Raw genomic sequence first — 24,694 nt, 5'->3', positions numbered from 1 at the left:
TTGAGTTTTTAAAAATTTTTAATGTGTTTATATATTAAACTGAATACCACCTTCTTTACTATATTGTCATCTTTTACTTTAGGTTTCAAAATGTGTTTATATAGTAAATAGTTTACTAAAAACCTGTTATTCATTAAAGACATATACATATACAATAAGCTGTTTGTTGTAATACACAAGGAGCTCATCATCTACCAGTTAGACCATTAAGACCAATTAGCTAACAAATACTAATATAAACTACTATAGAGGATACTTACGCCGCATCTCATTAATGACAAACATCGGTTTAATAACATCCCCAGGATGGTTCAGCACTTGTGTGATATGAGCCTGCATTGTACACATCATACAAAATCCTTCTGCATGACCTGAAAGATAACAGATGATAATCCTCCAAATTAGCAAAATATGACTCTATATATACATCAAGGGGTATTATAAATAACGGGCACACTCCTGAAATAAGAATAACAGTTACAGGACTTCCCTGGTGGCGCAGTGGTTAAGACTCCACACTCCCAATACAGGGGGCCTAGGTTTGAGCCCTGGTCCGGGAAGATCCCACATGCTGCGGAGCAACTAAGCCTGTGCGCCACAACTACTGAGCTTGCGCTCTAGAGCCCACGAGCCACAACTACTGAGCCCGCATGCTACAACTACTGAAGCCCGCGTGCCTAGAGCCTGTGATCTGCGAAAAACACAAGCCACTGCAATGAGAAGTCCGCACACCACAACAAAGAGTAGCCCCCACTCACCACAACTAGAGAAAGCCCGTGCGCAGCAACGAAGAACCAACGCAGCCATAAATAAATACATTAATTAATTAATTAAAAAAAAAGTTTTGGGACACAGCTAAAGCAGTGTTGCAAGGGAAATTTACAGTAATACCAATATCAGAAGCAAAAACAAGGATATCAACCCTGCAGACATCAAAAGGATAACAAGGGAGTACTATAAATAACTTCACACACATAAATTTGACAACTTTGGAAAAATGGACCAATTCCTCAAAAGAAGTGAACTACCACAACCCACCCAGTATAAAATAATTGCAATAGCGCTATACTTATTAAGGAAATTAAATTTGCAATTTTAAAACTCCCAGAATAGAAATCTCCAGGCCAAGATAGTTTCCCTGATGGATTCTACACTAAATAAGAATTTACATCAATTCTACACAATCTCTTCTGAAAAACAGGAGTTAACATATCCCAAATTCATTTTATAAAGCTAGTATTACCCTGATACCAAAACCACACAAAGGTGGTACAAAAACAGAAGATTAAAGAGCAACATATCTCATGAACACATGTAAAAATCCTTAACAAAAATTCAGCAAAATATAAAAATAAACATCATGACCAAACGGAGTTTATTCCAGAGATACAAAGATGACTCAGTACTGGAAAATCTACCAGTGTAATCCACTATATCAATAAGCTGAAGAAGAAATTCACATGATCATATCAATTTGACACAGAAAAAGCTATTGACAAAAATCAACACTCATTCAAGATAAAAAGCGGGAATCAGTAAAACAGAAATAGAAGAGGAAAAAAAAAAAAGAAATAGAGGGGAACTTCCTTGACTTGATAAAAAGGAAAAACCTACAGCTAACATCAAACTGAATGCTTTTCCCCTAAGATCAGAAATGAGGCAAGGACGTCAGCTCTGAGCACTCTTATTCAACATATTGCTGGAAGTTCTAGCCAGTGAAATAAGGCAAGAAAAGGGAATAAAGGACACAGATCAGTAAGGAGTAAGTAAAAATGTCCCTATCTGCATATGACATGATTCTCTACATAGAAAAATACAAGGACTCCCAAAAGAAAAAAAAAAGCCTAGAAATATTAAGTGAAGTCAGTAAGGTCAATATACAAAAATCAAATGTATTTTTATATACCAGCAATAAAAATGTGAACACCAAAATTAAAAATATAATGATGCTTATAATTCCTCAAAAAATAAAAGGATTAGGTGTAGATCTAACAAAACAAAACATGCTGATTAACTACACAACACTGATGAAACAAAGTAAAGAAGATCTAAGTAAATGGAGAGACATACCACATCCACAGACTGGAAATGTCAGCATAGTAGAGACGTCAATTCTCCCCAAACTGAGATACAGGTTTAACAAAATTTCTATCAAAATCCCAACAAGATTTTTTTGTACATATAGACAAGATTATTCTGTAATTTATATGGAAAGACAAAGGAACCAGAATAGAAAAAAACAATTTTGAAAAAGAATAAGTGGATGGACTCACTCTACCTGATATCAAGATTTATTACATAGCTACAATAACAAAGACCAACCGTGTTGTGGGACAGATACATACCTTAACAGAACAGAATAGGGGACCCAGAGATAGACCCACACAAATACACCCAAGTGATTTTTTTACAAAAGTGCAAAAGCAATTAATGAAGGAAAGATAGCCTTTTAAACATATGGTGCTAGAGCAACTGGACATCCACAGACAGAAAAACTAAACCTCATGCTATACAAAAATTAACGTAAAATGGATCACATACCTAAATGTAAAACTATAGAACTTGTAGGAAAAAAAATAGGAGAAAATCTTTAGGATCAAAGGCTATGCAAAGAGATCTTATACTTGACAGCAGAAGCACAATCCATAAAAGGAAAAATTGGACTTCACCAAAATTTAAAACTTTTGCTCTGTGAAAGACCCTGTTAAGGGGATGAAAAGACAAGCTTCAAACTGGCAGGAAATGTTGGAAATATACATCCGAAAAAGACCTAATATCTAGAATATATAAAGAACAAAACAACAATATAAAAACAAAGAACACAATAGAAAATGAACAAAAGACACAAAGAGATATTTTCCAAAGGGGATATATACAGATGGTAAATAAACACATGGAGAGAAGTTCAAGACCTTTAGGCATTAGGGAAATGCAAATTAAAACTACAATGAGATATCATTATACTCATCATTACCGTATGGCTAAAATGAAAAATAGTGAAACACCAAATGCTGGCAACAATGCAGAGCCACTGGAGCGCAATACACTGCTGGTGGGAACGTAAACTGGTCAGCCACTCTGGAAAACTACCTGGCAATTTCTTACCAAACTAAACACGCAACTACCTTATGACCCAGCAACTGTAGTTCTGGGCATTTATTCCAGAGAAATAAAGACTTGTGTTCACACATATGCTCTACACACTAATGTTTACAGCAGCTCTATTCATAATATCCAGAAACTGGAAACAACCCAGATGTCCTTTAATGGGTGTGCGGTTAAACAAATTGTGGTCCATCCATACCTTGGAATACTAGTCAGCAATAAAAAGGAACAAATTATTAATATACACAACAAAGTGAATGAATATCCAGAGACTTATGTGGAGTGAAAAAGCCAATCCCTACTATATAATTCAACATATGTAACATTCTTGAAATGACAAAATAATAGAAGTGATAACTAGTAGTTGCCAGGGATTAAGGAGGAGGTGGGGACACGAGGGAAGTGGGCTTGGCTATAAAAGGGAAACATGATCCTTAGTGATGGAAATGTTCTGTACCTTGACTGTATCGATATCAATATCCTGGCTGTGAGACTGAACTACAGTGTCACCACTGGGGGAAACTGGGTAAGGGTACATAGGAGGCCTCTGTGTGATTTCTTACAACTGCAAGTAAATCTAAAATTACCTCAAAATAAAGTTTAGCTTCAAAAAAAGGCAAAATAAAAATATTTCAGACCAAGAATAAAAAACAAACAAATAAATAAAACAAAACCCAAAAAACAGAGTTTGGGGGCTTCCCTGGTGGCGCAGTGTTTAAGAATCCACCTGCCAATGCAGGGGACACGGGTTCGACCCCTGGTACAGGAAGATCCCACATGCCGTGGAGCAACTAAGCCCAGGCGCCACAACTACTGAGCCTGCGCTCTAGAGCCCATGAGCCACAACTACTGAGCCTGTGTGCCACAACTACTGAAGCCCACGCACCTAGAGCCCATGCTCCGTAACAAGAGAGGCCATCACAATGAGAAGCCCGTGCACCACAAGGAAGAGTAGCCCCTGCTCGCCGCAACTAAAGCCCGCACCCAGCAATGAAGACCCAACGCAGCCAAAAATAAATAAATAAATAAATTTATTAAGAAAACCAACCAACCAAACAAACAAAAAAAACAGTTTGTCACCAGCAAGAAAAGTTAAGGGAATTCCTCCAGGCATATGAAAAAATACCAGATGGATGTCTGGATCTACACAAAGGAATTAAAAGCAGTGGAAATGATAAAAGAGTAAGTAAATATAAAAGACTGGTAAAGAAACCTTAACAAACTACTTAAAACTTTTAAATTTTATTTAAAGCAAAATAATACAATATATTATGTGGATACAAATTAAGTAAAAATAAAACGTGTGACAACAATAGCACAAATGCCTAGAGAGAGACCATGAAAGTATACTGTCATAAAGTCCTTATACTACACAAGAAATGTAATAGTATCTCAATGCAAGCTATGGTAAGTTAAAAATGTATGCTAAACCCTAAAGCAACCACTAAAAAGAGAAAACAAAGTTAGAGAAAATATGCCAATAAAGGAGAGGAAATATAAAATTACTCATTCCAAAAGAAAGCAGAAAACGATGAAAAAGGGAACAAAGAATACAGGACAATTAGGAAACAAATAGCAAGATGGTAAATGTAAAACCAATCATATCAATACTCTCATTAAATATAAATGATTTATATTTTAAAAGGCAGAGACTGTAAGACTGGATTAAAAAACAAGAACAAACTATAGGCTGTTTACAAGAAATCCACTTTAAATATAAACACAAATAGGTTAAAAGTTAAAAGATGGAAAAAGACATACCATGCTAACATTAATAAGAAAACTGGAGTGGCTCTATTTCAGACAAAGCAGATTTCTGAGTAAAGCATACTATTTGGGATAAAGAGGGTCATTTCATAAGTTATAAATAGGTCAGTTCACCAAGAGGTCATAATAACCTTAAGTGACAGAGTTTCACAATACATGAAGCAAAGCTGATAGAACAGAATGAAGAAACAAATTCAAAAATTTCTTTTATTTCAACATACCTCTCTCAAAATTTGATAGAACAAGTAGACAGAAAAGCAGTAAAAGGACATAAAAGACAACCTCAACAACATTATCAAGTAACTAAACATAATCAGCATTTATAGAAACTCCAACCAACCCAGCAGAATACACATCCTTACTAAGTACACGTGGAATATTTAACAAGCTAGACCACGTTCTGGTGCATAAAACAAGTCTCAAGTTTCAAAGGATTCAAACAATAAAAGTATCTTCTCTGACCACAATGGAATTAAAGTAGTAATCAGTAACAGGACAATTTCCGAAAAATCCCCAATCATCTCGCAACTAAAAACACGCCTCTAAGTAATCATAAGGGCATCAATCAAGTAATTGTATTAAAAAAACTACTAGAATTAAGGAGCTGAGCAAAGTTGTAGGATACAAGATCAATAAACAAAGTTCAACTGCATTTCTATATTCTCACAATGAACAATCAAAAATCGAAATTCAAAAACTATTACCATTTATAATAGCTTTCAAAAATATGAAATACTTAGGGATAAATCGGATTAAAAAATGTACAAATTGTACTTGTATACTGAAAACTATGCAACACAGCTAAGAAAAACTGAAGATAACCTAAATAAATACCTAGTTTGTGGGTCAGAAGACAATACTGTTTGGCTGTCATTCGTCCCAAACTGATGTACAGATTCAACACAATCCTAATCAAAATCTCAGGAAGCTTTTTTGTAGAAATTGACAAACTGATTTCAAAATTCATTTGGAAATGCAAAGGACCAAGAATGGCCAAAACAACTTTGAAAAAGGAGAACAAAGTTGGAAAAGTTACCTGACTTCAAAACTTTTAAATATATAGTAACAAGGCACTGTGCTATGGTGTCAAGACAGATAGTGGATTTGTTTTTTTGCGGTAGGCGGGCCTCTCACTGCTGCGCCTCTCCCGTTGCGGAGCACAGGCTCCCGACGCGCAGGCCCAGCAGCCATGGCTCACAGGTCTAGCCGCTTCGCGGCACGTGGGATCTTCCCGGACCGGGGCACAAACCCGCACCCCCTGCATCGGCAGGCGGACTCCCAACCACTGCGCCACCAGGGAAGCCCTGATCAATTGGTTTTTGACAAAGGTACAAAAACAATTCAGTAGAGAAAGGGCTATCTTTTGAACAAATAGTGCTGGAACAACTGGATATCCATATTGAAAAACATGAACTTTAATCCATTCTTCACACCACAAATAAAAATTAACTCAAAATGTATCACTGACCTAAATATAAAAACTAAAAGTATAAAACTGCTAAAAAATAAAGGGAAAATCTTTGCAACCTCTCGTTAGGCAGATTTCTTAAATACAACACCTAAAGCACAGATGATAACAATGGAAAAATAATGAAGTAGTATTCTTCAAAACTAAAAACATGCTCTTTGAAAGACAGTGTGAGGAGACTATTTTCTCCAGATTGGGAAACATTTGCAAATTACATATCTGATAAAGGGCTTCTATCCAGAATACATAAAGAACTCTCAAAACTCAACGATAAGAAAACTACGCAATTTTAAATCAGGCAAAAGATATGAGCAGGCGCCTGAGCAAAGCAAATACACAGATGGCAAAGAACCATACGGAGAGATGTTCAACATCATTATTCATTATGGAAATGCAAATTAAAACCACAGTAAGATACTATTATACTACACACCTATTAGAGTGGCTAAAATTGGAAAGACTGACCACGCCAAGTATTAGGGGAGATAGGGAACAAATGGAAGTTTCATTCACTGCTGGTGGAAATGTAAAATATCACAATCCCTTTGGGAGACAGTTTGGAAGTAACTTAAAGTTAAGCGCACACATACTATAGGACCAAGCCATTCCTCTCCTAGATATTTACCCACAAGAAATGAAAACATGTCCTTACAAAGACTTCAAGGTAGCTTAATTTGTTGTTTTGTTTTGTTTTGTGTTTTGGCTGCGTTGGGTCTTCGTTGCTGCGTGCAGGCTTTCTCTAGTTGTGGCGAGTGGGGGCTACTCGTCGTTGCGGTGCATGAGCTTCGCATTGTGGTGGCTTCTCTTGTTGCGGAGCACTAGGCACGCGGGCTTTGGCAGTTGCAGCACATGGGCTCGGTAGTTGTGGCTCATGGACTCTAGAGCGCAGACTCAGTAGTTGTGACGCACAGGCTTAGCTGCTCCGTGGCATGTGGGATCTTCCCAGACCAGGGATTGAACCGGTGTCCCCTGCATTGGCAGGTAGATTCTTAACCACTGCGCCACCAGGGAAGTCCTCATAGTAGCTTAATTTGTGATGGCCCAAAATGGGAAATCACCCAAATGTCCATCAATAGGTGAATGGAGAATCAAACTGTGGTACATCTATCCATACAATGGAATACTACTCAGCAATAAAAATTAACTATTGATACATGCAACAACATGGAATAATGCTGAAATAACTGTGCTGAGTGAAAGAAGCCAGGCAATATAAAAATATATACTGCGTAATTCCACATAGAAGACATTCTAGAAAATACAAACTAATCGGTAGCAAACAGAAAGCGTATCAGGGGCTGCCTGGGGTGGAGGGGATGAGGGACAGGAAAGGGCGGGAGGGGCTGATTTCAAAGGAGCACTGAGACTCTTTAGGGGGCAATGAGTATGTCCATGATGTAGACTGTGGGGATCGTTTCATGGGTATACACAAATGTCAAAATGCATCAAATTGTGTATTTTAAACATGCAATTTATTGTTTATCAACAACACCTCAATAAAGCTGAGAAAACAGAGTGAAAGAGAAAACTACCAATGGCCTATAAAAGACAGGCACCTAATTCTGGATACCCCGAGTGTCTGCATTTTTGTCTCCACCCTCTCTCTCTCTGTCCAGGTGCCAGTGCTGGGTTTTCATCCACATCCTACTTTCATTAAGTGCAAAAGTGATAGGAAAGCTGTCTGTGGGGAATGAATTATGGACTTAAAAAGGAAGAAAATGAGGGCAAACAGAATCTTCCTTCTGTAATTTGAAACCCTGGCATAAGAAACACCTCTTGATGGTGAGATTCTAGGTGATTTTCTTTTGGTTACCTTAAAATTTTCTGTACTTTCCAAATTCTTTAAAACCATAATTTTGCTCTTTGGGGGAATAAAGTTTTAAAAGAGTGAGTCTAAATTCTCCATTAAGTAAAAAACTATTTGGGAATTCCCTGGTGGTCCAGTGGTTAGGACCTGGCACCTTCACTGCCGAGGGCCCAGGTTCAATCCCCGGTCGGGGGACTTCCCTGGTGGTCCAGTGGCTAAGGCTCCACGCTCTCAGTGCAGGGGGCCCCGTTTGATCCCAGGTCAGGGAACTAGATCCCACATGCATGCTGCAACTAAGAGTTCGCATGCTTCAACTAAAGATCCCACATGCCACAACTAAAGAACCCGCACGCCGCAATGAAGATCAAAGATCCCGCGTGCTGCAATGAAGACTCGGCACAGCCAAATAAATAAATAAATAAATAAATAAATAAATAAATAAATAAATCCCTGGTGGGGGAACTAAGATCCCACAAGCCACAAAAAAAAACACAAAAAAGTAAAGGGCTATTCAAAAAGAAACCAAGGGGCTTTTTTTTCACCCTAATAATGAAGGACCAGCACCCTAACATACACACACACACATTAATGTAGATCAAAGAACAGGGAGATTTCACTTATCAAGGGTGAAGAGTATGTACAACACTATATGCAGAAGGTCAAAACCTCAAAAAACGGGTATGTTCTAAATTCTGAATTTCACTAGTTGACCACGGAGTTGGCTCTCACCTAATTAAAGACATAACGTGTGTTAACTAACTTCCTGCCCTCTGGGTTGAAAACCGAGCTCTCACACACCAAAGGGAAAGTCCTGCATGAATTTCCAGGAGGTGAGGACCAGTGACAAGAGGCTCCTCTCTGTTAATGCTTAAAGCCTGTAAATGAATCAAGCGTTCAACACAGGATGGATGCCAGGAGAAGTGGGATTCTTAGCCCTGCTTGTCCCAAGCTGTTGACAGTAGACATTTATGTCACATTTTTTAGTCACATTTTTTAGCAAGTGCAGAAAGCCAGCAGGGGCTTCAGAAATGCCAAATGCTGATAAAATATGTTTCTTTTAAAATAATTCTACAGGTCAAATTATGTGCAAAATGTTTTTTATGCGACCTGAATGTAAATCTTTGTCTTCCTCCATGATTTCTAAAAGAAGAAACCAACTCCTTAGTGATGATCAAATTCTTGGCTTAAAGCTTCACTTTCATTTCAGAGAAAAAAAATGAAAGTAGGTTAGCATACCATAACACTATACACATAAAATAATACAGAACACTTACATGTCTTGGAGTGTTCGTGTGATAGCATGTAGTTGGCAAGTGGTGGTGTATAAGTTAAACACTGCAGCGCTGCGTTGGCAAAACAGGTATTGCCCAAATTCTGGAGCCCAGCTCCTACTCTATGAGTTTGCTGCCACTTAAGACAAATCTTCTCAGATGGGAAAAGAATTTTTTCTGGAGGAGCAATGCCATCACCTAGAGCTAGAAAAATAAACAAATATTTAAAAAGAAAGCTTTGTATACTTCCGAAGCTGAATAAATAGCAACACATCAAACCTGAATCTGATCAAGATTCTTATGACCAGCTAACCAGAAATACAGGGGAGAAAGGGACATTTTAAAAGAAAGAGCCCAGAATGTGGGAAACTCTATATGATTTGGTTTCTTTGATAAACAAACTGCAAGGACAAAAAAAGCGGGGGGCAGCATATAACAGATTAAAAAAAACTTAAAAGATATTCACCAAATGCAAAGCATAGACCTTGTTTGGAGGTTGATTTCAACAGCCAACTGTTAAAAAAAATTATACAACAACCAGGGAAATCTGCACATTGACTGGATTTTTAATATAAAAAGCTTTTAATTTTCAGACATGATTTCTTTAAATATACACACTGAACTATTTATAGATGAAGTATAAAGTCCTGGATTTGCTTTAAAATGATGGGGAGTGGGGAGAGGAGTAAGTGGGTGGAGGTATAATTGGCCAGGAGCTGATAAACATCAAAGCTGGCTGAGGGGCACGTGAGACTTCATTACAATTATTCTCTCTTCTGCACCTACTTAAAATTTTTCATTAAAATAATTTTAAAAATAAACAAAGTACAACACAGTAAAAGTGCAGGAAAGTCGATTCCCTGTAATATGTGCTGAGGATGCTCATGTTCTGTACCCCCAGCAGCACGTCATCCTCACCATCATCTCACCTCCTCAGTCCTCACTAGCTGTCGGATACTCTCAATTCTAAAGGTTGGTAGTGATGTCATCCCAAATTTACCAGCAGGGAAACAGGCTGTTAGGCATCACTATACATACTCATAAGTATAGTCTACATGGTCTAAAAATTTCTTATCTATTTTTAAAACTTACAAACAGATTGCTAATGATACTCAGGCGAGGCTCAAAAACAATTTATTTAGGAAAGGTCAAAAATCATCCACAGCAAGACTGTTTTTTCAAAAGTTCAGCAGTTCCTCAGTACTACCAAAGATTGAGATGCCCAATAGATGGTTCTCTACTTTAATAGCAATATTGAGTGTTTAAGCATGCAAAAAGGCAGGCTTCAGCTTCCCGAAGAAGGGAGATCAAAATCAGGAAAGGAGAAATGGATGTTCAAAGAGCGTGACAAGGGCCCCCAAAAGGGCCAGGTGGGGTGATACAAACTAAATGCTGAGGAAGAGAGAGGAGCCCCAGCAAGGTGACAGGAGGCTGGAGTCTGTGAGAGGATGTCCTGTGGGAATGCCCTGCTTATAAAGATCTTTAAACCCCTCTGTATAACATTCAGTTACGTTGTTTGATTTGTGATGTAAATGTCCCGTCACCCAAAACACCTTCAGCAAATCCTACCACCCACCTCCACATCACAATATCACACGCACTAGGAAGACTCAAAACAAAAAACAACGTGAGAGCCAAATTATTCTAGACCAAACAATGTTCTGTGTGGGAACTAATCTCTTAAGGTTTCAAAGCTTCCAAATCCGAAAGTCTCAGGAGTACCAACTAAAGTGTCAATGTCTTACTTATCAGCATGGGTTTTAACAAATATAACCACATTAACCTGGCTTTATACATAATGTAACATTTACAGGATCTGCTCGCTTTCAAAGAGCTTTATTTCTACAGACGATTTTAACTGGCAAAAACTAAACAAACAAAAACAAAGTTGGGTGGAGCTCATTTGTCAAAAGGCAACCATTTTTAAAAACATTAAAAAAAATCTTTAAATTTTTAAAAGGTAGACATTTACTTAGGGCACTATAGTTAACGGACAAGTTAATGAAATGCTTGCCCATCTCAATTCTCACCAAAACAAAGTTTATCCTTCAAAAAATTAGGAATTCAACTACAAATAAATTCATAGTAACTAAAAATAATCTTACCTTGCTATGATACATATGTTAATCATGAACAAGCAGCAGAGGAAAATGAAGCCTGTCAAATAATGTAACTCTGCTGGCCATTCAGGTGGCAGTGTATCTTGCAAAATAAGCCCCTCTCTGAAACTACCAACCCACTGACAGCATTTATACAGGAGTTTCTTGTAGTGATTCTTCTAGAAAGTAGTACCTTGATCCTTTGGTGGTGATGGTTTTGATTTTTCAGGTACAGGTGAACTTGAATAAACTACAGCACCAGGTACTGGTCCTAAAGAAAGCGCGTGACTTGAAACATCATTTAATGAAGACACAGTACCCCAGCTGGCAGAACCTGCCTCCATGTCTCCAGGTGAGACTGCCTCAGAACTGCCAGGCTGGTTCTGACAGGTTGATGGGTCTGAAGATTCTGAAGCTTTGTCACCTGTGGTCATTGTTCACCTCTGTAAAAGATGAGAAAAGCATACATTTGTTTCATAAGGTAAGAAGAGTAATCTACTTATTCTACCATTAGATCTTTGAAAACAATTAAAAACGGCTAGGTTAATTTTCCAACAAATCACCCCAATACAAAAGCAACACTATTTTTTAACTTTGTAATAATTTCCTTGGGATATTTACTGTTGTGCTAATCTGAACATGCCAACAATTTTTGATTATAAAATCTTCAGTGAAGTATTTGATTAGATCTTGTCATTCTATTCCATGCCCTCTGAAAATCTGCTATTTCGTTTTATAATCAGGTATCTCAATTTCCAACTCTATACATTCACAAAGTACCTATATTTTTTCTCTCCCTTGCTTAAACCTGGAATGTGAAATGCACTAACACACTTGGCTCAATTTTCAATTCATATATAATTCCTCAAGGAAAAGTCTCAACTACATGAAAAGAAAATCTAGCTTTAATTTGAAGCTTAAAGTCCAAAATGACATTGTTTGAAATATATTACTTTTTTAATACAGGAAGTCTCACTTTTGAAACACATTTTGAAGAGGCTCATTTATTTCGCATATATGATTTTTAAAAATGAAGTCCATAAGGCATTACTTACATCAAACTGGAACACAAATACATGTTATAAAAGTACTTAATTATAATTTTCTCTCTGAACCCTATTAAAATCTTAGGGCCACCACTAACTAAGCACTTTCTATGTGCTAGGCATTGTGTCACCCACTGAACACACGCTAACTTACTTAATTTTCATAATGACCTATGAGAGACTGGACAGAATCCACTGGGTCTACGAAATGGAGCAACTATTACCCAAACTAGTCACTACTGGGAAAAGGTCCCAAGCCCAACATTCCCGGCTGGGCTCTACCAAACTCCACAACACAGCACTTTAGGAACGTTTCCCATATTGTCTAGCGGCAACCAAATCTAGCAGAGGCCACTGCTCTGCAGACGATCTTCCAGGCGGCCCCGAGTGCCTCTGGCCCAGCATCCCGACACCCGGACTCTGGACACTGGCCGCCCTAGGAGCCTCTCCGTGCCCCTGGTCCTGTCCTGTCTTCTCTCTCCAGGCTCTGCACATGCTGTTCTTTCCCCAAACTTCCTCCACCCTTCCACCTCCAGCCAGTGAACACCTTCTCCGTTTAGAATTCATTTCCTCTGGGACACTTTCCTTGATAGTCCCCTCCCCCAAGACAGTCTGAGAACCCCTCCTGGAAGCTCTGGTGGCACCCTGGGCACCCTCGGGCTGATTTCCAGATTTCCACCTTAGCGCTCACAGCCATCCTGCCTGCGGCTCTCCATCATGTTCTTGTTTACATGCCCTGACCTGGCACAAGGAAAGCTCTCCACACATGTGTTGAACAAATGAATCAGTTGTGAAGACAGGACGTAACCAGTGTTTGCTCCTAGCACCAATTTTCGCTGACTGTTTTATATAAAGTATCTCATTTAATCCTTAAAAATTCTGAAGTAGGAATAGCCTTTAAAACTTGTTTTAAAAAATATTCAGCACAGTAAAATAATTACCCATGTACGTGACACTTCAACAAATGTTACGATGCACTGTCTACTCACAATAAGGTTTGTTTAAAAGCCTCAATTCTGTTGTGATTTTAAATTAAAGATTTAAATTAAGATTATCACCCCCCAAAAAAGTACAAACTTAAATATTTTTGGAATCTTACGTAGAAATAGAGAAGAAGATGTTAATTAGATCTTAACAAAAAGAAAAACTGAACTGAAATTTTAAGTCAATCTAGGTAAAACACAGGACCTTTATTCAGGAAGAAAGCCTGAGCCATATTAGCCAAATAAAGTTTATACTTTCCTCATCTGACAGTCAAAAGAAATTACAAAACAGCGTGGAGGCAAGAATAAGACAACAAGGGGAAAAGAAGCAGAGGAGGAGGAAAAGGAAGAAGAAAGCCAAAACAGTGACGATTAAGCCAGCCTTATTTACAGTAATGCTAAATAGCAAAAACCTTGATTTTCTGGGATAAACATCCCTTCAGGACAATCATTAACAAATGACTAAATAAAACCATTTTACTTGCCCCAGTTGCCTTTGGGGGGATCGCGGGGTGGGGGGGAACAACTCTTTAATTAAGAAAAAAACCCAAGGAAAACATACAACGGAGTCATTGATAACCACATAGCATTATAATTTGGGAAAACCAACAACATCCATTCTCCTTCAGATGCATATTCAGCCAATGACTTCTTACCCTGAAACCATCAGGTATTAAGCTGGAGAAAACCTTTCTGGAAGCCAAACAATGTTGCATAGGGCTCAGGATTCAGATGTTACATGTTCTTTACTCTCAGTAAAGCTTCTAAACATTACTGAAATAAATCTCAGGACTTTTAAGCAACTACTTCAATGAAAAGTTTAAATTTCTCTCAACACCTCCTGATGATAGACAAACAAAAAGTTACAAAAGCATGTTTGAAAAAAATTGAGTACAAAAATCAAGGTTGGATGTGTGTGGAGGAATGAGACAAAGTGACTTCTCAATTGTTTCCATTAAGTGTACCTGCTTTAATTACAATGTTTTACTTGAAAGTCTTAAAATGCTGTCCCTTATATGGTATTTCTCCCTTGTGGTGACCAAATGCTAGAATACATTATTCTTTTTCATTTTTAAAAGAATAAGCATATGGCTATTTGAACATTATGGCACTCCACATACATTGTGGTAAAAATATAAATACATGCAAAAAGAAACTGTTATACCTGTACTTCTTAATAAACAATGTAACCCACATTCTTGTTGCATTTCCATTTGAAAACTCACAAGCTTTAAAAAGACAACCTGGATTTTACTTATTTGTAAGGAAACAAATCACTTTGCTTTAAACTTTTACAAAAAAAACTCTGTAGACTTAATTCAATGATACAGAAAAGAAGTGAAACTGACCCTAGATACAAATAAGTGAAACCGATTATTCACAACACCGATACACTTTGAATGAATAATACAATCAGAAGAGGAGAATTATGTTTCAAATGTACAAGTTAAAATTTGAGACTCCACTAAAACGTACAAGAACCTAAAATACTGCTGTTTTAGGGGCTAACTAGTTTTTCAACCAGTTTTACTGTTATTTGAGTGTATTTACTTTAAATAACCAACGTGTTTTCCCATAAACAAGTAAGCCCTAAGGCCTCCCGTAATATAAAAGAGCTATTCCACAAAAGTAATCTCAATTGCATTCATTACAGCGAGGTTAAAGTCCTAGATGGTAAAACTTCTGTCCCATCAAATCTTCATCTCAAACATCTGAAACTGACCGCCCTTTCCCCCCCCCACGCCCCCGCCTCAGGTAACTTGGGTCTTCCTGCCCCGAAGATAAAGAACAGGACCAGGGCACACGCGCTTTGGGGGACGCGACGCCGGGCCGGCCGGCCCCTCCTCTCCTCCCGAGGGTGCCCGCTCCGCCCGGCGGCAGGCGTGGGGAACTCGGACACCCGGTGGACTAGCCAGGTGGACGGCCCCGCGAGGACGGACCGGCGCGGCGGGCGGGCCGGCGGGACGCCCGGGTGGGAAAGTTTGTCTCTTTGGGGGGCGCAGTGGGGGCAGGGAGGCGAGCCCGGGGCTCCGAGGGGCGGGAGGTGGCAGCCACGCGGGGGGCGGTGGGCGGCCCGGGGACTCCGGGCGGCTCAGCGGCCGGCACACGCCCACCCCGGGCAGACCCATGCGGGCCTGGCCGCCCCGGAGCAGCCAGCCGGGCCCAACCCCCGGGCCGAGAGGGGCGGGCTGGGCCGGGTGGGGGTGGGAGGGCAGTGTCCATGGGCAACCAGGGGGGTCCGGCCTCCCCGCGCAGCCCGGCGATCTGGGAGCCCGGCCGCCGCGGCCGTTGCGGCCGCCGCCCCCTCCCCAGCGGCCAGGCCCGGCCGGCGGTGGCGGCACTGCCACCGGCGCGGCGGGGTCCCGGGCGGCCCGCCGCTGCGGAGGGGGCGGCGGGCGAGGGGCCGCGCCAGCCCCCGGCGGGCCGCGCCGGCAGAGGGGCGGCCAGGGCAGCTGCGGCCGAGGCGAGCGGGGCGCTCCGCGGGCCCCACGCCGGCCAGCGGCGGGCAGGAAAGAGGCGGGAGCTTACCTGACCCGGCTCGGCGCTCGCTCCATCCCCCTCGGCGGCCGCCGCCGCCGCCGCCGCCGCCGCCGCCGCCGCCGCCGCACACAGCCCAGCCGCCCGGCGGGGGACAATGACGTGCCTCCATCCGGGCACCGCCGCCGCCGCCTCCGGGTCAGCGCCGCGCCCGCAGCGCCCCGCCGGGCCGCCAGGGGGCGCGCCAAGGCCGCGTCCGCACGCGCCGCCGCCCAGGGGCCGTCGCACAAGAGGCGCAGCGCGCAGCTAAGTAGCCGGGCTAGCGCGGGAGGGGCCATCGCCAAAGCGCCGCGGGCGCAGGCTGGCCCGCGCGTCACTGGAGCGCTGGTCGGCCGCGGAAGGAGCGCGCTGATTGGTGGAGCCGAGCTGTACGGCGCGGGCGGGTGAGGTCTTTCCCCAGCGGCCGGCTGGAGCCGACCGCGCGGCCCTCGGCGGCCGCGACGGGAGGGCCGAGACAGCCCTGCGGCGTGTGCGCTCAGTCCGGCCCGCGCGGGTGCACGGCCCACGCGGGACACCTGGCCCCCCCAAATGGACACGGCTCCGGGAGACGCCCCTCGGCCTAGAGACCCGGACTTGAAGAACACCGGACCCAGCGGTGCTCCAGCGCGCCATCAGACTTCGACAACTGTTACTGGAAGCGGAGAAACCCGGCTCCAGAAAAGGCAGACCCCCGCCTATCCCGTCAAGATCTCATCTCAGATCCGAGTATTGCTCTTGCAACGGAGGGCCAGACCATACTTCCGGAGCAAGACCGGCTCTTGCTCCAGAGGGCCAGATCCATATTTCCAGCCGCTTATTGGATGTCTCCACCGCGAGGTCGAGCAGAAAACGAATTGATTGATCGTGGCATCTCCCCTCCACCACGACCCTGCTCCTCTCTGTGGGGTTCCCTGCTTTGATTAGGGACGTGGCACTCTCCCGCACTGACCGAGTCCTCCCTCTGTCTCTCTTCTCTCTCCTTTCCTGACCTAACCCCTTACACCAGGTCACACCCACCCGACCTACCCACGGGCTGTAATCCCCGCCCTCCCGGGGCAACCTTCCTAGTCTCGCCCCTCGCCTTCCCACAGTCTCCTTACCGTCACTCCACTCTCTTTCAGCTTCCACGCTGTGGCCAGGATGATCTTTCAAAGACACAGGTCAGATGTGGGTCCCCTCCGAAGAGCTTTTAGCTACTTTCTTGGCCCACGGAAAAGTCTCATCTCCTTTACCTGGCATTGAAGGCCTACAGTTCTCTCTCCTCTTTTGTGTCCCAGCCATAACCTCCTTTTTCCTACAAACACCCCACTCCTGCTTCTGCTTATAGAAATCCTGCCTGTGTCTGTTCTTCCATGAAGCCGCCATCGGAATCTTATTGCTCCCCCTATGTCTTTTAAAGTAGTGCTAATTTCACTATTATGGAAAGAAATCACTGAAGTGATGAAATAGCTGTTGTGCGTTTGGAGCAGAACACTGAAGTTGTCTGAGAAAACCAAAAAGGAAAAGGTGAATTCCAAACCTCCAAAATTCAGTACCCACTTTTGGGATTAACACCACAATTTACTTCCTGATGAAGAATGGTTATGAAATTTCACCTGCACGGTCCTGGCAACACTAATAAGAGACTTGGAAGAACAGAATAGCCATAGGGATGGATCCAGTAATTTGCTTGCCTTTTCCAAATGACTTGCAGGTGATTAAATACAGAATAAGAAGGAATTAAAGAGTCAAATGCCTAACAGTCACCTGAGCTTTGTGGTTATTTCAAAATGCTTCCTTTGGAAGTCACATGAGAAGTTTGGCTTCTAATATCAGTTTCCATTTCATATCCTATTGACAAACTGCCCCTGCAATTAACGTCTTAATACAGTAGAGTAGGAAAAGAGATTTAAAAAAAAAAAAAAATCCCTTGGCATTCTCTCCAGAACAGAATTTTTTGGAGGGGAGGGGTTGTTACACAGCCCTCTGCTCCTTCCTCCGTGCTTTGAAAGCAAACATAGAGGCCCTTTTCCTCTAAAGAATTTTGGGGCCACTTCAGTGCAAACTCATGACATAAATAGAGTAGTTAACAAAGGACATTAGGAAGTCCCTGCCTTCAAACAGCTGGGTCTTTGGCTTTTGCCCCAGAAATTCGTTTTCCTCCAGACCAGAGGAAACCAAAGTGAACGCTGTTGGGAGAAGATTTCACTCTGCCTCTGTTCTTACAAGCTGTGGGACCTATGCTAATTACTTAGCCAGTTGCCTTGACCAAAACTGTCTTTAGGCGAGAGGTAAACTGACGCCAAGTGCGCCACCTCCCAAGCCAGGTGATCACACGATCAAAGAGCAGAAGGTGTCAAAGAGGAATAAATTAGATTTTTCAAGGCCCTCCAGATAATGAGGGAGCCGGTGGTGGGCTCTGTTAATGCCCCATCTAGATCCGCTTTGCTGGCTGACTCATGAATTCCCTTCCCAGCTGTTATGTATGTTAGTCGCTAATAACCCACAGCTGCCCCCTTCTGACAACTGTTCTTGGCTGGTGGGGAGCTGCCTTCTGGGGAGGCTAAGCCCACCTACCCTCCCCCCTTTCAGTCTATACCAATGGCTCCCCAACGCAAGGGTTCAGAAAGACCTTGCCTCGATTAGTGACCAGTCTTGCGATGCGGTTTACATTCCAGAGCCAATGGAATCAGAAGGAAGCTCATCTCCCACTGAGACGACATCCTTGCCTAACTCTTCCCTGCCCTCTCCCTCCCTTCATTCCCTTTAAAACTCCCTCGATGTATCCTATGCATCTGAATTCTGTCTCAAGCCCTGCTTCTCCGTGGTCCAGCTTAGAGAGTCGGTACCGGGAATGGTCCTAAGAAGCAGAGTCTAAGGATAGGATTTCAAGTGGTAGCTGGGATGCTGACAGCTGTGTGATAACCCTCACCTTGGGGGAGCTGGGTGGGAGAGAGGTAGATGGGGCTGCATTGGCTTAGGCAATCTCTCTGGTGATTGAGGATGTGGGGGAAATAGTAATTTTTTAAACTGAAATTAGGTGGTCACTGATGCTTTAAAGAGGGAAAATGACTGCCTCTGGTCAATCCGTCATCAATATACAGCAAAGCCCGTGGACCTGCTTAGGAGCCTGTTGTAACCATCACCTGCAGTCAGACAGCAGACCGTTCGTTCCGAGGACCAGGCTCAGGCTCACTTAAAATGAGCTGATCTTTAGAAATGGTCAACTCCTCAGCCATGGTCAATCCCCAACACCATGGTCTGGGCTCTGAGAAGGAACTAGGGATGAGAACCAAACAGTGGTAGAACTTCAGACTCCTCTGAACCTTTGGGGCCTGTAGAAGTGGCCAACTCCCACCCTCCAATCTGAAGACTATGCAGAAGCTTCAAATGAGGCAGGTACCCTACAAGACAATGCATTTTCCAGGATCTGCCCCGTAGCCGCTAGACCAATCACTAAAATTAGGCCTCAGGGACTTCCCTGGTGGTCCTGTAGTTAAGACTCTAAGCTTCCAACGCAGGGGGAGCGGGTTCAATCCCTGGTTGGGGAACTGAGATCCTACATGCCCTGCGGCACAGCCTAAATAAATAAATAAAATTTTTAAATAAAATAAAATTAGGCCTCAGTATGGCCTACCTGGGGAAGTGTTGCAGGCTTGCTAAGGGAGGAATGGAATGAGCTTGCAGGACCATGCTAATATATACTAGCAGGAACTTTAAATAAGCCTCATCAAGGGGCGGGAGTGGGGTTAAGGAAGGGTTTGTAGATGTGGGCTCGCTCTCCCATAATATAGGTCTAACACTTTGTCAAGGGCCCTGAGTGGACTGCTTCTGATACACCATATGGATGGTACTTGGCAAGAGAAGTGAGACACATTAAGTGAAGTCAAGATAATATGACTTCCATGGTAGATGAAGGAAGAGCTCAACAGGCTCAGGGAAGTGAACCTGTTAGAACGGATGCTCCTAGCGGAATATATTTCATAAGAAGACCCTGAGGACACTCTGTTTACCGAGGCCATGAGAGGTGGGGGCACCACCAGCTTTGCTGAGAAACTCGGTGACGCCCAGTGGGATGTGTAGGCCAGGGCCGACCATAGGGGATGCTGTTACAGAACTGGGCTCTCTAGTAATGGGATCCTGGAGTGACAGAGGCTGGGTGGCAGCACTTACCCATTCAAAGCAATGTGGGCATGATTGCTGTAGAGGGAAGCAGGGTCAGAATGACAGATAGGGGCACCTGACTTGCAGGGATCCATGGAGATGGCTGATAGGACATGGGACTAGATAGACAGGCGGTCAACAAAGCATAATATATGTAATCAAATACATATATGTGTGTGTGTGTGTGTATATATATATATATATATATATATATATAAAAATCTGGATTGCAGAAGACTGAAGTCAGCTGACCCAGTGGAAAGTCACAATCTCCTTCCCAGCTTCCCCACCTGAGCCAGTTCTCAGATCCAAAACACCCATTCAGTAAAAGAGAAGCCGGATCCACAGCAAATGTACACAGCAGTGATTTTCCAAATCCTTCCCAAAGAGACCTCTGACCATTTAATTTACTCGGGGAGCCATACACTGGGTTACAAAGAGCAATACTCAGGTATTTCCAGGCTACTGGATACAGAGTCCAAGTTAATGCAGACAGATGGGGACTTAAAGCACCCACAGGGATCCTTTTTGGCTAAGGGAGTAAGATCACCTTATTTGGGAAAGTAAAGAGGAAAGGCGGAATAGATATGCTCACCCAAAAGAAGTCGCTATTCATTTGGGACTTGCCATTCCACGGTTGCCAGGACCCTATTAAGTGAGGTTATAATCCTGATGACATCACAATGGTTGACTGGTAACCAGTCAACCATTGTACACATTATACTAAGCACCTTTTTAGTTATCTTCTATAATATAAATATCTGTTTACTGGTCCATGCAATTGAGAGAGTATCTTCTAACTCCCCACCTTATAGATGAGAAATTTCTACCTCTCCCCATCTCATTACTTCCAAACATGTATGGCCATACCACTGATTCTATTAAGGTTTATAGCACTTACCTCCTGTTGGGCAACCATAATCATTTATGTAACAGGATGATTGATAAAGGTAGCTAGGAGGGACATCCTCTGAGGTTACTGATCTCTCCCCCATAACTGAGAGGTGACTTTGAAGTCCATGTGGATATTGGTGGGAAGGCTTCACATTGGGGGGCTTAGTGATGGGGGAGGTAAAGGAGAGACTGGGTAGGCATTTGTGCATACACACAGACACACACACCTAGATGTACACAGATGCACGCCTACACTGCCCAAAAGAGGGAGCCTTCCTCCCGGATGCCAGCCCCCACTCTGCGATCCCCACCCCTGCCACAAAGAAATTTCCATCTCTTTAGAGAGTTCCTCTTCGCCTCACCATGAAGAAAAAGCTATACTGTCCATGCAATATAGGTGGAGGAGGTGGGCGAAGGCCATCTATGCAGCCAATCGCCAATTGTTCAGTTACTGAGATTTCCGTCCTACTTCTTGTGTGACCCTGTCCCTGCTCCAGAAACTGTGACCTTGAGAACAATCTCTGCTCTGTCCCTCCCTCATGAATGCGTAAGTCATGGGTCTTGCTCATCGGCCTGGTCCCATAGGCTGCCGTGAGAGTGGCACGACTGAAGACTGAAAAGGAAGGCTGGGGTAGCTCTTGAAAGGCCCCGTGGGCCTTACAGAGGACTCTGAATTTTCTTCTAAGTGCAGTAGAAAGGCTGACCCATCACAACAGGTAACCGGTTCTCTTGCCACTCCTGTTTCTTTCTCCTGGTCTCCTTCTTTCTTTGAAACGTACTAAATTCATTCCTACCCCAGGGTGTTTGTACTTTCTTTCTCTCTCGGGACAGCTCCCGGATCCTAATACTGATGATGCCTTCTTATAATTCAAGTGACAGCTCAAAAGAGGCCTCTTCAGGCAGGTTTCCTCTAGTCCTGAAATCTGATGTGCTTCCTCACCCCCTCCTTTGCCCCACACCCTTCCTATCTCAGTGTCTCACTTGTCTTATGCGTCAACTTGCCTGGGCCATGGTGCCCAGATAGTTGGTCAAACATTATTCTAGATGTTTCTATGAGAGTGTTTTGGGGTGAGATTAACATTTAAATCAGTGGACTTTGAATAAAGCGGCTGGCCCTCCATAATCTAAGTGGGCCTCAGCCAAACAGTCGAAGGCCTGAATAGAGCAAAAAGATTGACTTGAACCTTCAGACGCATCAAAACATCATTTCTTCCCTAGGTCTCCAGCATACCAGTGAACTCTGCAAAGTTTGAAGTTGCCAGCCTCCATAATTGCATGAGACAATTTCTTTTTTTTAAATTTTGTTTTGAATTTTATTTTATTTATTTTTTTATACAGCAGGTTCTTATTAGTTATCTATTTTATACATATTAGTGTATATATGTCAATCCCAATCTCCCAATTCATCCTACCATCACCCCCACTCCCTCCCGCCACTTCCCCCTCTTCACACATCCCATTCGTTCTTTTTCTCTGGAGAACACTGACTACACAGATTTTGATACCAGGAGTTGTTCTAGAGGAGAGGAAACTTAAGGGTGAGTTTTCTGAGTTGGCTCCGGGCTTTCTGGAATTGGCTCTCTAATTAAATTCGGTTGAAAGACTAGTGACTATTTCTTTTTCCTATCTTTTTTTTTATGTTCCAAATAGGTTTTATTTTTTCTTGCTTATTCCTTGACTATACCTTACTTTGAAGGAAAGCCCACAGATTTTTCTGATAGACTAGACACATAGTATGTAAGAGAAATCAAACTTGAATGTTATGTTTTGCCTGAGAAATCATAAGGTTGGAGTTTCTATCAAGGAAGAGGTTTCCAGGCAATCCTATTGAGTTAAGATAGTCTAGGATGGTAGCGTACCTGAAGCATGACACATGGAATGAAGAGATTATGGAAGGGTTATAAGGTTTTTTTTAGATATCAAGGCCTAGGACATAGGAGTAAATGGCTGAAATTAGGGTAAAACAGAGAACCTTGGGCCACAGGAACCATGTTTATCATGAATATAAATTAACTTCATCTTCTAATTTTCCAAAGTCTTACTAAGACTGTATCACTTCTCAGCTGCTTTTTCACACAAAGTTACTGTGACTCAGGCACTTGCCTCACAAATATTCAAGTTCGTGCCTCTGCAAAATTACAGGTACCTTCAGGACATCTCTCAAAGTTCTTCATCCAATACTGAACAACCACAGTGTTGCCTGTCACCAGTACCCATGCTCCTCTTGCCTGAAATACCCTTGCTATTCCTTCAAGCCACTTCTCCCATTAAGTCTTACTAAAAAAAAAAAAAAAACACTCATTCCTTCTGTTATTGTTCTTACCACACTAGAATTTACTTAACTGCTTACTGGCCAAATAGTTGGAAAGGATAATCAGTTTAAGAAAAATTGCCCAAGTCCAAAGAGATTGTATTCATTTTAAAAATAGCACATATGAGTCTGGCCTCTTGCAGTTTCTGTAGCTGGATCACTCAGAACTTATTCAACAACCTGTTGAACTGTTCTTTTTTCAGAAACATAGATACCACCCAAAAATGTTCTGATACCCTTGTTTTTAACTGTTGTGGCTTTTGCTGAATCAAGGCAGCTGAATTTGACACAAGTTCAATGTCGTTTCCTTCAAGAATCAACTCATCTTTCCGGGCTTGAGATACTGAACAAGCAACACCTGGCCTCATCTGAACCCTGCAGATGTATTTTTCACTCCCAAAATCTTGGATTTCTACAAGAGAACAATTTTCCTGAATAACAACATTGATGGGTAAATGAGCATACGCAGAACTCATCTTGTAACTGAAGCCCAGGGTAACACCCTTGATCACGTTCTGTACATGACTACAGATAGTACGAACAGTCACCAGTTCCTTTCTTTTCTCCCATCATGTGTCAACCCGGAGCCTCTTCTTTTTCTTTCCAAGGAGACCGAGTTCTCCACTGATGTGATTGAAGTCCCTCTGCTGGGTGCCTCTGGGGCCCTTCACAATAAGTGTGCGTCCCTTCAGAGTAATGTCGACATTTTCTGGAATGTCTACAGTCTGATTGCTGAGAATGGTCTTCATTCTCACCTCGAAATAGATGTGGCAAAGAGCAGTGACTCTATTTCTAGAGGTACAGAGAATCCTCATAGTACACGGTGTGATGTGGCAAAAGAGATACAGAAAATATCACCACTGGATACTCTTAATCAAACACTTATAAGAAGCAAGGATCTGGGTGACCTTGTATATGATACCTTAAAACATTTTGTTAAATTAACAAGTATAATGAGATTGACTGGTGACTTCTAATGTCACTGGACAAAGAGGGGAAAGAAAAGTATGAGCTTTTACAGATTTGATTTTAACTGACGTGGAAGCTCTGTGTCTGCCTTGAAAGAAGAGATCCTTGGGACTTCCCAAGGATCCAGTGGTCCAGTGGTTAAGACTCCGTGCTTCCAGTGCAGGGGGCGTGGGTTCAATACCTGGTCAGGGAAGTAAGATCCTACATCTTATTTACCTGAATGGTTTATCATGAACTGGGTGTTCTTTGACCCAACAAGCCATAAAGTTGGGCATGCGCAGAAGCACTGCATCACCAAATGGAAGTGAAATGAC

General features: G+C 42.5%; 2 protein-coding genes and 1 pseudogene across 2 annotated transcripts in view; all 3 read right to left on the bottom strand.

The window, feature by feature from the left end:
- USP42 (ubiquitin specific peptidase 42) overlaps positions 1–14,459 on the bottom strand; it is a 33,930-nt gene extending 19,471 nt beyond the window's left edge. The window contains exons 1-4 of the mRNA XM_060032444.1: positions 14,203–14,459; positions 11,711–11,960; positions 9,422–9,622; positions 261–371 (exon numbers count right to left, since the gene is read on the bottom strand). Of these exons, the coding sequence (XP_059888427.1) occupies positions 261–371; positions 9,422–9,622; positions 11,711–11,951 (553 nt within the window). The 5' untranslated portion in view covers positions 11,952–11,960; positions 14,203–14,459. The remainder of the gene's footprint in view (positions 1–260; positions 372–9,421; positions 9,623–11,710; positions 11,961–14,202) is intronic.
- Positions 14,460–15,297: 838 nt separating this feature from the next.
- LOC138414277 (collagen alpha-1(I) chain-like) lies at positions 15,298–15,675 on the bottom strand. The gene has a single exon (XM_069541390.1). It carries the CDS (start codon positions 15,673–15,675, stop codon positions 15,298–15,300), a length of 378 nt encoding a protein of 125 aa, XP_069397491.1.
- Positions 15,676–23,473: 7,798 nt separating this feature from the next.
- LOC132438899 (large ribosomal subunit protein uL6 pseudogene) lies at positions 23,474–24,160 on the bottom strand (annotated as a pseudogene).
- Positions 24,161–24,694: the final 534 nt, after the last annotated feature.

This window comes from Delphinus delphis, chromosome 15 (genome assembly GCF_949987515.2).
Source record: "Delphinus delphis chromosome 15, mDelDel1.2, whole genome shotgun sequence".
Lineage (NCBI taxonomy): Eukaryota > Metazoa > Chordata > Mammalia > Artiodactyla > Delphinidae > Delphinus > Delphinus delphis.
This window is presented reverse-complemented; position numbering and strand designations above follow the sequence as displayed.

Coding starts and splice junctions, on each gene's coding strand:
- LOC138414277 (XM_069541390.1), bottom strand. CDS start 15,675: ATGGGTCTGCCCGGGGTGGGCGTGTGCCGGCCGCTGAGCCGCCCGGAG.